Genomic DNA, 17,139 nt, shown 5'->3' on the forward strand with positions numbered 1-17,139 from the left:
TCACAATTGGTGGGAGAAAAAGGTGTAAACAAGTTGCATAAACATATAGCCAAATAACAGCAACCGATACCATATCAGACAGACAAAACGTCAAATATATGACATCCACTGTTGGTAAAGGGCCATTTAAAAAGGATTTCCAATAAGACATTTAAAGGCATTGTACACTTTCAAATGTTTTTGTTATTTTAACTAGATATCACTGTAGTTATATTCCCTGTGCATTTTTCCCATACCTTTTAATGATGGGCTTGCATTTTATGGCTGTAGTTTGTAGTGTCATGACTGATAAATGCCCCTTTATCCATGTATTCCTTCACCTAGCTTGTCCCTATTTACAAAAAGGGACAGACAACTTATTGTTCTGGGTCATGCAGAATCCAGTCGATGACCCTTCATGTCCTCTGTGTTGCATCACAAATGTGGGAGTGCTAATGTGATGAAAACACATCTCTTCCCTTCATTGCTCTGTCTGCTAGTGCTTGTTTCAGATCTAATTACTAGCTCTCACCTTCAGAACACAAGATTGAGAGACACAGGAATTGTGGGATATGTAGTTTCTTCAAAGTAAGTGTCAGATCTTAGAAAGAGGTCATGCATTAACCTGTGCATTGCTGTGCCACACATGTCTCATGTTTGAACACAGACAGAAGCTTCTGACATAGGAAAGTGAAGATTTATACTACTATAACCTGTACGTACAGATCAGCAAATGACACCATGAAACTACATGATCAATGCACATCGTATGCAAGTGAAAAACAAAAGGTGCATGTAGGAAGGTTTATAATGCCTTTAAAGTGGGAGTAAACTCTCTTGGTTGATTTTTATCTAATGGTAAGCCTGTAATAAGGCTTACCTATAGGTACAGTAAATATCTCCTAAACGTGCACCGTTTAGAAGATATTTACTTGCGAAGCCACTGGTAATGTCTGAAGGAAGGGCATACCTCTGCTGTTCCTTCAGTCTTGTGCCATGAACAGCGGCTCCTGTGCGCAATTACGGGAGTGACGCCATCGCGGCTCATCCAATCAAAGGACCAGAGCCCGCCAATGTGGAAGGAAGACTGGGTGAGGATGGAAGCCCTGTCAGGGGTGACAGCAAGCCGCTGGAGGGCTTAGTTTTAAGGTAAGTTTCCCATAATGTGCGAGTATCCATTGCATACTCACACATTATAACATTGCCTTACAGGTTTAAAAAAACAAACAAAAAAAAATGGTGATTTACTACCACTTGAAGTTTCCGCTATACTGGTTAACACTCTAATAAAAACTTGTATAGTTAAAGCAAGATTAAATTAAATGTGACAAATAAAACACAACTGTTTTGACTATTAAATAAAGTTTTAACTAAAGGCATAGCCCTGAAGTGGTTATAGATGTATTTACTTGCTGCCAGCTAATTGTCCATACCACACCTAAGGAAATTATTGTACACATATATACAGCACTTTGCTTTAAAAGTACAATAGCAAAGGCGTTTACCTGGCTTTTATGTAAGTATTATCCTTAGTCAGTATACCCATGAAATGACGAGGCACAGATAATTTACATATTTGTTGACCTTTTTCCTAGGAATTCCTAAAAAAAGATGAAGACTCCACCTTTCAGCTCTTTAAGTCAGTGAAACCTAATGGAGAGGGTGATCTGCTTTTCAAAGATTCAACTTCTTGTCTTCTGCCAGTTGGACGCCTTACACTTCAGGATATCCTAGGAGAAAGTTTCATGCAGCTTGCTGACTCTGTTTTTGACTGCACAGATGCAGGTATTCAACTTTAAATTTAAAAAAAGTCTAGACACATTGCAGTTGATTTACTAAGGGAGTAGATATTTTTCACTGAGCAAAGCTGATGGTCACTTTGGAAAGTGTACATTCACTTAGCTTATTGAAAAAGGTAAAGCTATGTTTTCACATGCATGATTGGGTAAAAAGGAAAACAGCTTTACCGTATTCACTAATCCAGGTGACTATTCACTTTCCTAATTTTTTTACTCTTTTACTTTTTAATAAATCAACCCCACTGTATTTAAATGTGTCCCTTGGTTATTACTTTTGCTGCATTTCATTGCTTCAATCCTTTAACCTTTTTTGTGTCTGGGACAGTTTTTTAATTTTTCACATGTTAAAATCTCAGTTTGTTGCTAGACAAATTACAATTAAATTAAAATCCCCAGTTATATATTATTTGAAAGCAGAGGCCCTGAATAATAAAACATTGGCAGTTGCATTTTTTATGCTGCATGTAGCAAGGTCTCTGGCCTTGTCCAGTCTGAGAACTTTCCAGGCAAAAGATAGCTGACATCCTTCTGTATGTGGTGGGTTGTGAGGCATAGTGGTGGCAGCATTCAGTCCAGCACAGTCCCGGTAAAACAGCATTCTGGGGTGTCCCCCATTGACAACACTTTAAATGGATGTGCAAGGTGGTTGTCAGCGTAGCGTCCTTGACATCACACAACCCATATTTGTAATCCACAAGGTAATGGTATCACTTTGAGACGTCACCAAAAATATCTGGGATCTGGCAGTGTTACATCTTCTCTCTTGGCATTTACAGTGACAACATAATATTTAGCATCTTTCTTGTCTGGCCTGCGGAGGCTCACACTGTCGAGGTTAATTTTATGGCCGTAGCCTCAGGTATTTAGCACTGAGCGGTATTTCCCTGACATCTTTGTTGACAACTTCAGAAAGTCGGTCTTTAGAGGGATCTGAAGGAATTCACGGATGGCTTTCATCCACCCATTGCATTTCCCTCTCCAGAATCTCCTCTTCCAGGTGAGAGGCAATGTAGGGATATAAGTACCCATTGTCTTCTGCCACTTTCTTTATAATTATAATTATATTTATAATTATATATAGTTTTTGACAGCAGCTAAGGCAAAGTCTTGGGCTCCATGCACACTGAAGCTCAAAAAAGCTTTTTCTGGACGCCAGATTGCTGGCAGAAAACGCTGGTTGAAAAACTTGCTTTTAACAGCGTTTTGAACTAGCGTTTATGAGCGTTTATTAGCGTTTATTAGCGTTAGCGTTTATGGGCGTTTTCAATAAAAATACACAGAGGACACTCCAAAAATCCCACAGTACATTCCAAACTCCCACAATGCATTGAAAAAATAGAATGCTGAACACTAATTAACGCGCGTTCATGAGCGTTCATGAGCGTTTATGAGCGTTTATCAGCGTTTGTCGTTTTTTGGCGGTGAAAAACGGCACTTTGAACGCAAATTTCTGGCGTTCAGAAAAAAGCCCATAAACTCCACTGCTCATTAAAGCTGAAAAACGTCCATGTGTGCATGGACACATAGGCTAACATAGAGTGGAGTTTATGGGCTTTTAAAAAAACGCCCAAACTCCAATAAACTGCAGTTTATGAGCTCCAGTGTGCATGGAGCCTTAGGGCTTCTGTACCCGGGTAGAACACGTGCATCTGGGGCATGCAGGACTGGACACCCAGCAACCACACCCGGCTTACGATTGGCTTTTGGGTTAGGCATAGGCATAGTAGGCTGAGCTTTGGGGACCCATCGAGCCCCCTGATCCTCTTCAGAGGACCTGGCAATGCTAATCAGCGGAGATGCACTGGCTGACAGCATAATCTGCACACTTGCGGTAGTAGTAGCAGGTGTTTCGTCCTCCTGCATTTTACTGGTTAACTCTTTATCACTCTCCCCAATTTCTTGAGTAAGACAAAGTGTCCGAGAAGAGTTTCGATAGTACATCAGACAGAATGTCTGAATCTGAGATGATCGAGCACTCTTCGGCTGGGATATAATTGTGCTTGGCTCGCGCCTTAACTGGCACCTCTATGACATCCCCTTTCACGGCCACTGGTATAACTTCCCCCACAGGCACACCACACTCACTTCTTTTTGTCAAATAACTTTTTATTCTTTCAAAGAGTGCATTACACGTCATGCATTACTACGTCACAGGAAAACAATAAGAAAATAAATTAGTAGGCTTTAGGGGCCTCCCACCCAATGGCCCCCGGGGCCGGCACATACCAGACCAGGGGGGGCCCCCCGCGAACATCCGGGCCGACCCTGAAGAATAGAGAATGGCGTTACCCACCATAGGGTCCAGTAGGGTAACCCTATACTTAGATATAAACATCTAGAAACAGTGTTAACCACTCATTACAAGCGTCATCCTCGAAGTAGCATTCTAGAGGAGCAACAAGGCACGTGAAAGCACAAGCCAGGCGGAGTAGAGAAAAGAGAGGCAAACAAAAAGAAATAGGAAAACCAAGCGGTAGGGAGAGAAGAAAAGCGAGAACAGAGACGGGGAGGATTGGAGATAGGAAGGGTAAGGAAAAAGAGAGAAAGTATAGCAAAGGAGGAAAAGAAAAGGGGTGGAGGGGGATGTGGGGGGGGAGGGGTAGGGAAAGGAAGTAGGGTTAATCACCGTGTGTGGTCCCTGCGGCCGTTTCACATCTGGTCCTCCCGGGAGTTCCATGGGCTCCAGACCACATCATGGGCCTCGAGCCGGTCCTGTATCCTGGCGGTCATCCTCTCCATCAACTCCACGTCCTTGATTATAGCATGAAGTGCTCCGATAGCGGGGGGCAGCACCTTTTTCCAATGTAGGGCTATTAGACATCTCGCCGCTGTCAGAATATGTCGTGACAATTTCTTGCGGGACTTCGTCAGCTTAGGGAAAGGGATGCCCAACATAAAGGTTTTAAGATCCAGGACCACTCGCCGATCCAAGAGATCAGACAAGAGGCGCCGGACCCCCTCCCAGAAGGGAACTATAAGGGGGCACTGCCAGAAAATGTGGAACAGCGTACCCTTATGGGTCATGCACCGCCAGCATCTGTCAGAGGTGGTGGGGTAGATGGTGTGAAGAACGTCCAGGGTCATGTACCAGAAAAATTTTGTACGCGTTCTCCCTGTAGAGCGTGCATAGAGAGCTTTGTGAAGCCTGGGACCATATCGTCTGCCATTGCTCCTCCGTAATCTCCTCACCCAACTGTTCCGCCCCCACTTGAGCATATAAGCATGTTTGCCTATTGGAGCTAAAGGGGGGGCATTAAGTATTTTTTATATAACTGATATCAATCCCCTTTGGGCCGCGCCCTCTAGGATTATGGTCTCAAAAGCGGAGGGTGGGGAGAAGTGCAGGTCAGAGGATATGGTCTGGGCGTAATGTCGTATCTGCAGATAGCTGTAAAAGCTCTTTTTTCGGGAGGTCGAATTTGGACTGAAGGTCAACATAGGACAGCATTCTCCGCGATCTGGGGTCCACTAAGGTCCCCAGATGAAAGAGATTCCGGGGATGACCATGGATGGGACATCGCATACGTCAGGCTATCTGGCATCTTAGGGTGGTACAGGAAGGACGTCAGGAGCGATTTGTCTGAAGACAAGACATATGTCTTAGATAGCCTGCGCCATAGGCCCTGTAAGTGGGACATAGATCCCAGCAATTGGGTCCGGGGAACCAGTGCTGCAGCACTCCATAGCATACTATTAGGGTGAACTGGAGCCAACCAAAGCTTCTCGATTTCCATCCATCTGTTGTACGACCTCTGGGTGAACCAGGAGGTCACTGCACGGAGCTGGGCCGCCTGGTGATACTTTACAAGGTCCGGAAACGCCAGACCCCCGTCTGAGCGAGAGGCTGTCATTACCGAGCGGGGGATTCTATGACGTTTGTAGTTCCATGCGAAATCCAGCAGGTCCGCTTGTAATTTTCTCAGGTGGTGATATGGTACGGGAATAGGAAGGGTCTGGAAAAGGTAGAGGAGTTTCGGGAGAATCGTCATTTTCACCGAAGCTATCCTACCAAAGAGGGAGATCTAGTGCTTCCGCCATTGGGAGAGTAATTGCCTAATAGCGCCGTACAGGGGCGGGAAGTTTGCCTGATACAGAGAGTCGAAGGTCGGGTTGATATGTATCCCCAAGTATTTCAAGGAGGTGGTTTTCCAGTGGTACGGAAAAGTGGCTTGGAGATGTTCAACCTCCAGGGGCGGTATATTTACCGGGAGGGCTTCTGATTTTGAAGCATTAATTTTATAACCCGATAGGGCGCTGTAGCGATCCAACTCCTTATGTAAATTATGCAGGGATATCCTGGGTTGGGTCAAGGTGAGGATAACATCGTCCGCGAACAATGATACCTTAAATTCCCTGTCCCGAACCGGGACGCCCCTGATATCCGGATTCCGCCGAATGGACGCCGCCAGGGGTTCTACACAAATAGAAAATAATAAGGGCGATAAGGGACATCCCTGGCGCGTGCCATTGGAGACCGAAAATGTCGAGGAGGTAGCGAAGGGGGTCTTAACTTGGGAGGACGGGTTGGAGTAAAGGTGCTGTATAGCCTGCAGGAACGGTCCCCTCATCCCAATGTGCTGTAACGTGGCGAACAGGAAGGGCCACCCCAATCTATCAAATGCTTTTTCCGCATCCAGACTCAGAAGCAATGACGGGATGCCCCCCCTATTCGCCACGTCGACTAAGTCTATGACCTTCCTGGTGTTGTCGCTGGCTTGACGGAGAGGGACGAATCCCACTTGATCTTTATGAATGAGGGAAGGGAGGACCATATTGAGCCGGAGGGAAAGAAGTTTCGTAAAGATCTTTAGATCCGCGTTCAGGAGTGCAATGGGCCTATAATTGGCACAGAGGATGGGATCCTTATCGGGCTTGGGTATCAGGGTGAGGAAGGAGCGTTGCATATCGGGAGGGACCGGGGTATTCAACAGAAACGCATTGAACAATCTGCCCATGTATGGGAGCAGTAGGGGCAGGAACTTTTATAATATTCGTAGGGTAGGCCGTCTGGACCCGGGGATTTATGAGCCGGTAGCGACTTGACGGTCAATTCTATTTCCTCCTCCGTAATGGGCTTATTCAGGGAGGCTAGATCCTGGTCTCGGATGTGGGGGATCCCGCAGTCCGTCAAGTACTGGTGCATGCGTTGGGAGAACTCCGCCGACAGGGGGGCACTGGGTATGTCGCCGCAGTTGTACAGCTCCTCATAGAATTTCGCAAACGTGTCTACTATCTCCTTAGGGTGAGAAACTACAGTGTTGTTTTTAGTTTTAATCTGGTGCGGGGCGGACAGGAGGGTTTTATCTTTAAGTTTCCTCGCCAAGAGTGAGTGCGCCTTGTTGCCCCTGTCATAATACGTCTGCCTAATCCGCAAAATGGTCTTTTCTACCCGGCGAAGCGCCAGGTCCTTAAGCGCCATGCGAAGCCTAGTGATCTTCCGGAGGAGTCGCAGCGACGGAGAGGCCTGCATAACCCTTTCTAACTGCCCAAGCTCCCTTTCCGTTCGCAATTTAGCGGCCTCGGCATCTTTCTTCAAGGCAGAAGAAAGGGCCATGCACTTTCCACGGATGACCGCCTTGTGGGCCTCCCACAAAGTGGGGAGAGCAATGTCCGGGGTTGTATTTTCAGCGAAGTAGTATTTCAAGGTGGAGACCAGTTCTGCCTGTGATGGGGAATGTTGCAGGAGAAAGGTGTTAGGTTTCCAATTGTAGGGTCTAACTGCAGGGACTTCTAGATCCAGTGTTAATAGGATCGGTGCGTGATCCGACCACGAGATCGGTAGGATATGGGCCCGCCGGGCCACTCTCAGCGTGGTGTTGTTGGTAAAAAAGTAGTCTATGCGGGAGTGCAACTGGTGCAGGGCCGAGTAGTACGTGTACTGCCGGTCCGCAGGGTGAAGGGCCCGCCAGACATCAAAGAGCGTGTCTGCGGGTCAATTGGCGAAATAGTTTCGAGTCCCTAAGTGCTTTAGCGGAGGGAGGCCGGGTCGTCGTCGCCAAACGGTCCGCAGTAGCGGAGTGAGCCAGATTAAAATCACCCCCCACCACTAAGTAACCATGATCCTTCTTGAACAAGCGTGACAGGAGTTTGGAAAGAAAGCTATGCTGGCGGACATTCGGGACGTACAGGGTACACAGGGTGATCGGCTGGGATCTCCACTTGCCCTTGAGAATCAAGAAGCCTCCCCCGGGATCACCGTAGTGATCGAGGTAGGTGAAAGGGGCACCATGACGTATCAGGATGGCCACGCCGGCCTTCTTGTGAGGTCCCGAGGATAGGTAAGCTAAAGGAAAATATCTAGAGGCGAAAGCAAAGGACCCCCCTTATCAAAATGTGTCTCCTGGACAAGGACAATATCCGCTCCTGACTGCCGGAATTCCCTCAGTGCCAGATGCCGTTTCCCGTTAGAATTTAGTCCATGGACATTTAGGGATAAAATCTTAGCCATCAGTCATGTCAGGGGTGGGAGGATGTAAGCGGGGTCTTACCCATATTCCACCATTCAGGACGACCGCCAGGAGCCAGGAGCTTGCTTGTTCCGGAGAAAGGACTCGAAAGGGAATACCACGATGCCCACCGACCACGACACGATGGGATAACAGGGAGGGGAAGGGGAGAGGAAGAAGCAGAGAAAGAGAGAAAAAGAAGAGGTTAGAGTCACAAACAAGAGCGCACATATCAAATAAACAACTGTTGTACATTACAAAATTGAACCATAGGAGACCATGAACAGGCAAATCGCTCAGGTCTGAACGGATTCCCAGGGGGCCACCAGAACCCAAACCCGTGGGCCGAGCCTGGCGGCCGCATGGGTGTCCAGCTCCCCCCGTCAGGAGGTGCAAATAAAGCAGATGGTGAGAGGTGGGGGGGGGCTGAGAAAATGCCCTTGCGATGTTAGTCGCCAGACATTTCCTAAGATCCCGGATGCAGCACCAATGCATCCGGGTAGGAGGGGGGTTACACAGAGACAGGGGAAAACCCATGTTCTCAGTCTCCCAGTTATACCAGCCTTAAGAAAAACAAAACAAAACGTCAGCAAAAAGGCACTTAAAGGGGGAAAAAAGACGGGAACTCTTGGGGCAGAAGTAGAGGGCAAGTTCGGAGTGTCCGGACATCAGTCCACCGGCCAACCAACAAACAAAACGGGCCGTGATCCCTTGCGCCCCAAGGGCCTACGGGATCAAAAAAGGAAAAAAAGGTATGCAAAAATTGCCGCTATACAGAACTTCAGCCATTTCCTTGTCGGGCCGATTTCTTAGGCGCCTCCCGGTTACGAGGGCGTTGACAGGAGGGGACCTTCTGCCACAGGGTTGGAGCGGGTGGCTGGGCAGCCACAAGATCCCATTCCGGCAGCTGGGGAGGTTGGACTCCCAGGTCCTCACAGAAGGTGCGTAGATCTTCCGGGTAACGCAAGGTTGCCATCTTGCCTTGATGCTTAGCTGTAAGAGGGAACGGATATCCCCAGCGATATGGAATGTGAGCGTCCTGCAAGGTGCGGAGCAGCGGTTGAAGGAGTCTACGTTTCTGCAGTGTAAGCCAGGATAGGTCTGGGAAGAGCTGCACTTGGATGTTGGAAAAGGTCACCACCCGGGCCAAGCGGGCCTATCTCATTATGTCCTCCTTAATGTGGAACGAAGTTATTCTACAGATGACATCCCTGGGGTTGGAAGTCACGCTTTTGGAGCGCAAGACCCTGTGTGCTCTGTCCATTTCAATAAACTTGGAGGGGGGTTCCCCAAGAAGGCCATTAAATATTTCCTGCAGGATAATTTGGAGATCTTCCGGCCCGTCCGCCTCTGGAATCCCCCTCACTCTTATGTTATGCCGACGCCACCTGTTATCCAGGTCCTCCACATGACGCTGCATGTCCCTCAGGAGCATGCGATGATCGGCCCCTTGTGCTTGGGTCCTGTGGATCGCTATTTTGGTCTCCTGTATCTCCTCTTTGGCCATCTCCACCCGGTCCGCTAGATGCTTGAGACCGGAGTGTAACATTTGTATTTCTGATCTACAGGTTGATTTAACATCCTCCATCAATTGCTTAAAATCCTCCTTAGTGGGGATTGCTTGTAGGTATTGCTGCCACTGCGAATGCAGGGGCGGCGGGGGGGCCCTCCAGGGTCACCCCCGGCCGAATGCAGAAGGGACGGCAGTGGAGGTCCGTGGGGTCCATAATCTTTCTCCCGTGAAGCTAGGGGAGGCCCGGTGGGTGAGTCCCACACCCCGTGCCAGGGAGGCGATGGATCCGGGGGAGTTGGGCGGCTCTGTCTCTCCTCCCGATGCAGGTCTAGTCCCGCTCTAAGCGCGACAGGAGCCGGGGAGCCACTCCGGCGACGCTGTGGGCTAGGGGCCCATGATGAGGACAGTCTCTGGGAGTTGGGTGGTGGGGACCGGGCTCCCGGATTCAGTCGGGGCTCCGCCACTCCCCCATGTCCCCGCTGAGGCCAGGGTAGCGGTTTTCCTGGGGGGGGAGGGCTGGGAAGTCATTGTCCTCTATGGAGGGAGGGGACCCCAGTGAACTAGCGGGGAGGAGGGGGTCCGATGTTGCCCGAAGCAACCTAGGGAGGGCCATCATGCATTGTGTGTCCGTTGGGGGGGAGGGGATCCGTGCCCCAAGTACCCTGGGTTCTGACCCGGCACGATGCAGCCACTTGCCACCCCCCAAGCCTCCCCACTGTCCTGCTCCCAGTCAAGTACCTTGCGTGGGGGGGACCTCCGGCCCCACTGCGGTGGGCTCTGGTCCCTCAGAGCCATGCGCTGCTCCGACTTCCGTGGGGGGCTAGATGCACGTGCGTCTGGAGTAAGGGGCCGTGTAGTAGGCCTCGGGCCTAAGCGGGCGGCCTGATGCAAGGGCGGGAGCGGGGTGTCACTCACCGCAGCGGAGGTCCGTTCAGCAGCGCTGGATGGAAGAGGCGCCCCGTCCTCCTCGGTGCCCGCGCGGCGGCCGCTCCTCTCACTAGAGGCCGGGGATGAGGCCTGTAGCGTCTCCTCCATCGCGGCCGGCGCCATCTTGGAAGGCCCTCCGGCCGGAGTATCCGGCGGCGAAAAATATGCCCGGAGGCCGGCCGCGGGCCCCGGGGGGACGGCGGAGGGTCCCCTGGCAGCAGTGGAGCGGGTGGCCCTCAATCTGCCCATCGGATGGCGGCGGATTGTCCCCCTATGTGCCGCTGGAGCTAGGCTGGTGGGAGAGCGAGCTCAGCAAGCGTCCATGCGGGTCCACTTCCGGTCACGCCCCCCACACTCACTTCTTGCTGACTTACCCAGCCCCGGTGCTTTTCTCTCAGTTGGCTCAGACACCAGTGCGAGTAGTTAGGTCTGACCTCGGCCTCTAGGAGCAATCGGTGCGCTGGGTCCTGGGGTAGTCATTGCGGCAAGAGTAACAGCCTCCTTCATGACGGGCTTGGGGCATCGCTCTCCAATGGGATGGCAATATTCTTATCCCAATGGACTTGTAGGATCCACGGAGGTAAAGTTGAAGGGATGACCTCAAACAGATGCTCCCCACAGCGTCCACAGACGATCCAAGGCCTCAACTGCGTGGTCAGGCCAGAACATTTTTCACAAATCAATTCTAAAGACTCATAGCTTCCAGCCGTATAGAGGACAAGCTCGCTTTTCAGTATGTACTGCACTCTGGTGTCAGTCAGGACAGGTTTTCTGTCACTCTGACCAAAACAGACACCCAGAGCGTACTTTTGCCAATCTGCCATCTCACTCGCAAACTGCACCATCTCCTTCACTAACCCACAATCAGACACACAATCAGACAGCACTTCCTTATTGTCCTCTGTAGAGTGAGGACTCCTCCCCCTGCCAACGGATTGGTGCAAAAAAATTCTTTGGGAACTGTGGCACCTGCCTTCTTCTTCCCGCGGCACGCCAAAACGGTAATGGAGTCCATTCTGGAACCTGTATTAACCCTCACAGCGCTGGCGGGAAGTGTCAAAAGACCAGGCTGATCTTCTCACCGAACAATGAGATTTGGTAGTTCTTCCCCATATTGATAGTACACACAACAACACAGTCTAGAAGGGTAAATGTTACTTGCCACCTTCCCATGGAGCCAGATGAAATCCCAATGGAGCTGAAACCGGTTGCTATGGGCGACTGCTGCAAGGACAATGCCTTAGCCCCACGTTGGGCTCCAAATGTAGCAAGGTCTCTGGCCTTGTTCAGTCTAATGAAGACTTTCCAGGCCAAACATAGCTGACATTCTTCTGAATGTTTTGGGTTATGAGGCCTAGTGGGTGCAAAAGAGGTTTTATTTCTCTTAACAGTCCTTTTCGTATTTTTGGGAAAAGAGGGTTAGGGCCAGGACACCCTTAAGTAGTTGTAGATTCAATTGGCAGACTCCGAGACTTCAATAGGAGGACAGCCGTGCAGGGAAAAGCCCCAGCAAGGTGCCTCATCTGAACATGCAGGAATGCTGTCTCCTATGGCAACAGTCTTTAACAGTTCCCAACTCAAATGTAACAATTCCTTCAGCTTCACTACAACTGCCTCTTGTAGTTCTTCAACACTGAGCTCACGGTCTCTCACTAGACTCTCTTGAGCTCCTCCAATCTTTGCGGTGGTATCTCTCTCAAGTGTCACCCACGCTTCCCTGCTGGGTCCCTAGCTTGGCACCCCAGATACTTCTCAAGCTTCACTCCTGCTGACCGGCTCAGTCCCTAGCTTGACACATGTCCACCCAGACAGCCGTCCAGGTGGCACAGATCATTGATCATCTGACTTGATCCAAATATATAGGTTCTCCCAGAAATCCAAGAGATTCAAGAAAACCCCTGCCCTGACAGAATATTGTTCCCTCAACCGTGATACGGTTGACAATCCCCTGGTACTCTGGGAGGCACATAAACCAGTTGTCCAGGGTGTCTTCATCAGGATTAGTCTTGTCAATATTCCTATTGCACATGTTCCTGGAAAGTATAGCTCTTGAAATGGTGGATGCTGTAGCTATTACCAGTTGGGTCCTGGAAACATCAAGCTGCCTGACGAAGGGGCCCTGCGTGGCTTCGAAACGTTGCACTTGTGATGTGAATGAATGAATGAATGAATGACTTATATAGCGCTACCTATACGAACTGAATCGCCTCTGGGCGCTTTTTCTTGCCACCGGTGTCCATCTGCAGCTATTTATGCGGTCCTTTAACCTGTAGAGTCCCGACACACTTACAACATTGACAACATTGATGTGATGTGATCTCTCTCAATAAAATAATTCCTTGGATGGAAGTGTTGATCCATGGTGTGTTGGTGAATATATTCACTTGCTTGGTCTTGATCAGATTGAACTTCTGACGTAGTTGCGCAGCTGGGAATGCTCCCACAAAGCTAGCCTTGCACTTTCTACTTATCAGGACCTCCTCAGGGTTCAGGAGGAACTTAGGTCCCGTCTTTTTTCATAAAACAAAGCAGAAATTGGCATGGGCTCGGCACACTATGTATGAGTATTCAAATAAACCAGGCACATGGCGCGGCCTACTATAAGGCTTTTTTAAAGGTTCTATTGCCGCACTTGGTATCTGTGCTTAATTCTCTTACAGAGGGACAACCCATGCCTATAGATATCTTGAGAGCATACATCTCTGTGATCCCCAAGGAGGGGAGGACCTATCTCAGTGTGGAAGCTATCGTCCTATAGCCCTCTTAAATACCATCCTCAAACTATTTGCTGCTTGTTCACATCCCCCGCTTAATTAATCGAGACCAGGCGGGGATTTGTACTTCTACAGGAGCCCTGAGATAATACCATCTGGGTTGTGAATTTGATCCATGCTGCCAGAACTGCCCGTCACCCCCTTCTCTTGCTTTCTAGGGATGCAGAGAAGCCCTTCGATAGGGTAAGCTGGCAGTTCATGTGGGCCACCTTGGAACATATTGGGTTGTGATCTTCCATGATGAGATGGATTTCCTCCCTCTACTCGCGCCCCTCGGCAGCTGTCAAGGTCAATGAAACTCATTCAGATTTCTTCATGATTACAAATGGGACACGCCAGGGCTATCCCCTGTCACCTCTAATCTTTATCCTCTCCCTACAGCCCTTTCTGAGTACAATACAGTCGGACTCCGGAATTATGAGTTACCAAAAGACTTCTGGGGATCACAAGGTGGCCGCATTCGCAGACAATCTGATCTTTTTTATGACTGACCCACTGGTGTGTCTGCCAAAGCTGCTACACTCGCTGCAGACATATGGCACACTCTCCTATTTCCAAATCAACCTATCAAAGTCCTCTGCTCTTCCCATCCTGCTAGACCAGGCTATGGTTGATGGTCTCTGCCCCTCCTTCTATTTCCAATGGGTGACTGATGCCATCCGCTATCTGGGAGTTAGCATTACCTCTGACCTTGCTGCTCTTTATGCAGCAAATTTTGATCCACTGCTTCTCCGAGTGAGGTCTGATTTACTTCAATGGCACACGCTCTCATTGACCTGGTTTGGTCGCTGTAGTGCCCTGAAGATGTCTTTACTACCAAGGATCCTGTACCTGATGCAGGCACTCCCTTTTCATCTGCCCCCCTATTTTTTCAAATGTATGACCTCTCTGTTTCGAGAGTTTGTATGGTCCAACTGGAAACCATGCATCCAGCTCCAGCTTCTCCATTTTCCTAAAAATCAGGGTGGAGTAGGGTTACCTGACATCATGCCTATTATAGGGAGGTCCATCTTGCAAGGTTGGTTGACTGGTACTGTCATACTGAGGCTAAGCACTGGGTGGCCATGGAGTTAGAGTACTCAGGCAGTATGGCAAAAAGTTGGCCATGGATTGCCTCACCTCTGCTGAAGACTCTCAATGATTACCCCACTTTGGGGTCTCTCTAGGGCTGTGTTCCGCTGCACCTCGATCTAACCTCTGCCTTCCCCCATGATTCCTATTTTAGGCAATCCAGAGTTTGAGCTGGGTCTCCAGAATCCCCAGTCTCTCGTCAGCTCAATGAGCTGGAATATTTGTGCCATAGAAGAGAACCCATATGTCACAGCCTCTATGATCTACGCTGCCTTGACCCGGCCGGCACCTGACTTTTACCCACTCTTGCGGTGGGAATCCGACCTTGATATGCAATTTACCGACTCACAGAAGGGAAAAATCCTTTACGTTGCGCAGAAATCCATACAAGATTTTGACAAGGTGATATAGGATACCCACGACCTTACACTGCATTTTCCCACAAATGCCTGATACATTCTGCTGCTGCAACGGAGGGCAGGGTTCCATGTTACACGCTTTTTGGGAATGGTGGCTTGCGCTATTGAACACCTGACTAACGTCGATGTTGCGGACAATTCTGCGGCATGCCTGCTGCATCTCACACAGCGTCCCATTAAAAAATACAAGGCATCGCTTACCATCCAACTTTTAAATGCTGCCAAGGCATGCATTTCTTTGTGCTGGAGGTCTGTGCACCCGCCCTCGAGGTTTCTTTGGTTTTCTAAAATCAATGAACTTTAGGGACATGGAGGACCTTATGGCTACCTTCCACAATCGGAAGGAGTCTTTCCGTGACACATGGAGACCATGGCAACACTTTGTCTTCACTTATGTCTATTTACAAGAGTACCCGCAGCAAGGCTGATTTCTATAGGACTGTTGTAAGGCTCTGGGTGAAAGAATCTACCTTTGTGGTTCTATTGGCACTTCAAGTTCTGGTCTTCTGTCTTTTGTCCCCCTCCCCCTCTTTTATATACAGTACGTGTTTTACTGTCTTTGTCTCCATCTAATTTTCCCATTTCTTTGCCCTTCCTGTTGCTTCCAGAAAAGACCCTTTTGTGTGTACACATTCAGCTCGAAAACCCCTCCCTTTTAGTTTCCTGGCTGTACATATATCTCTGACCATATATAAAGGAATTTGTCCCTTTATCAAGTTGCTTTGGCCACCAGGGGATTCCTTTGGACCCCTGTACTCCTCGTTTTTATCATACAATTTTGCATTACCATAGGCGTGCGCAGCCTATTGCATTAGGGTGTGCACCTCAAACCAAAGCACAAATACACATGCATCTGTGTGTGTGTGTGTGTGTGTGTGTGTGTGTGTGTGTGTGTGTGTGTATATATATATATATATATATATATATATATATATATATATATATATATATATACATACATATATACATATATATATATATACACACACTCTTATATTCTTATAAATAAATGTTAACAACCATTTTAAAATATTACATTTTATTAAAACATATTAAAACATTTTTAATTAAAAAAAACATTTATCAATGTGAACAAACATTTTTTTAAACTTATTAATTAAATAATCTTTTAACATAAACAAAGCTTTTAAATATATCTCTAAATCAAATAAGCAATTTTAAAAACTGCACGATAAGTAGGATTTTTTTAAAAATAATTGTCATGTTTTAATATCCTGAATTGTATTTACTGCTTCAAATAAATTTGTTAGATCCCCCAGCAACAATAGATTCCCTCAGCAACCAATAGATCCCTCAAGAACAAGACATCTTCCTAGCAACAATAGATCCCTCATGGTAACTATAGATTCATCAGCAACAATAGATGACCCCCAGGAGCAATAGATCCTTCCCATTAACAATAGGTCTCCCTAGCAACAATAGATCACCCCACAGGAAAATACCCTCCAGCAACAATAGATTTCCCAGCCTGTGGGCAAATGGGAAGTGGTTGATATACACTTGGGATTTTTTTTATACCAAAGACATGTAGTATGTGTGTATGTATATATATATCCTTCCACAACCCTTTAAATTTTCCGTTCCCAGATTCCTTCATCCTCCTCACCTGTAAATAATGCCGTCGTACCCTCCACAATCCTCTCCTGTACATACTGTCCACTGTCATACCGTCCACACTCCTCTCCTGTACATATTGCTCTCTGTCATACCCTCCACACTCATCTCCTGTACATACTGCCCACCATCTTACCCTCCATACTCTTCTCCTGTACATACTGCTCACTGTCATACCCTCCACACTCCTCTCCTATACATAGTGCCCCCTGTCATACCCCCCCCCCCCCCACAATCCTCTCCTGTACACAATGCCCGCTGTCATACCTGCCACATTCCTCTCCTGTACATATTGCTCTCTGTCATACCCTCCACACTCCTCTCCTTTACATACTGTCCACCGTCTTACCCTCCATACTCTTCTCCTGTACATACTGCTCACTGTCATACCCTCCACACTCCTCTCTTATACATAGTGCCCCCTGTCATACCCCCCCACAATCCTCTCCTGTAAATACTGCCCACTGTCATACACTTCTCTCCTGTACATACCCTTATAATACCCTCCACACTCCTCTCCGGTACATATTGCCCCCATCATATCCTCCACACTCCTCCTATACATACTGCCAACTG

The 17,139-nt window shown here is 48.3% G+C and overlaps 1 protein-coding gene across 1 annotated transcript in view; it reads left to right on the forward strand.

Moving 5' to 3' along the window:
• LOC143940299 (serotransferrin-1-like) overlaps nt 1-17,139 on the forward strand; it is a 72,062-nt gene that overhangs the window by 44,460 nt on the left and 10,463 nt on the right. The window contains exon 16 of the mRNA XM_077461518.1: nt 1,575-1,764. Coding sequence (XP_077317644.1) covers nt 1,575-1,764 — 190 coding nt within the window. The remainder of the gene's footprint in view (nt 1-1,574; nt 1,765-17,139) is intronic.

Source organism: Lithobates pipiens, unplaced genomic scaffold (genome assembly GCF_037356315.1).
Source record: "Lithobates pipiens isolate NorthernLeopardFrog02 unplaced genomic scaffold, aLitPip1_a1.2 Scaffold_3, whole genome shotgun sequence".
Lineage (NCBI taxonomy): Eukaryota > Metazoa > Chordata > Amphibia > Anura > Ranidae > Lithobates > Lithobates pipiens.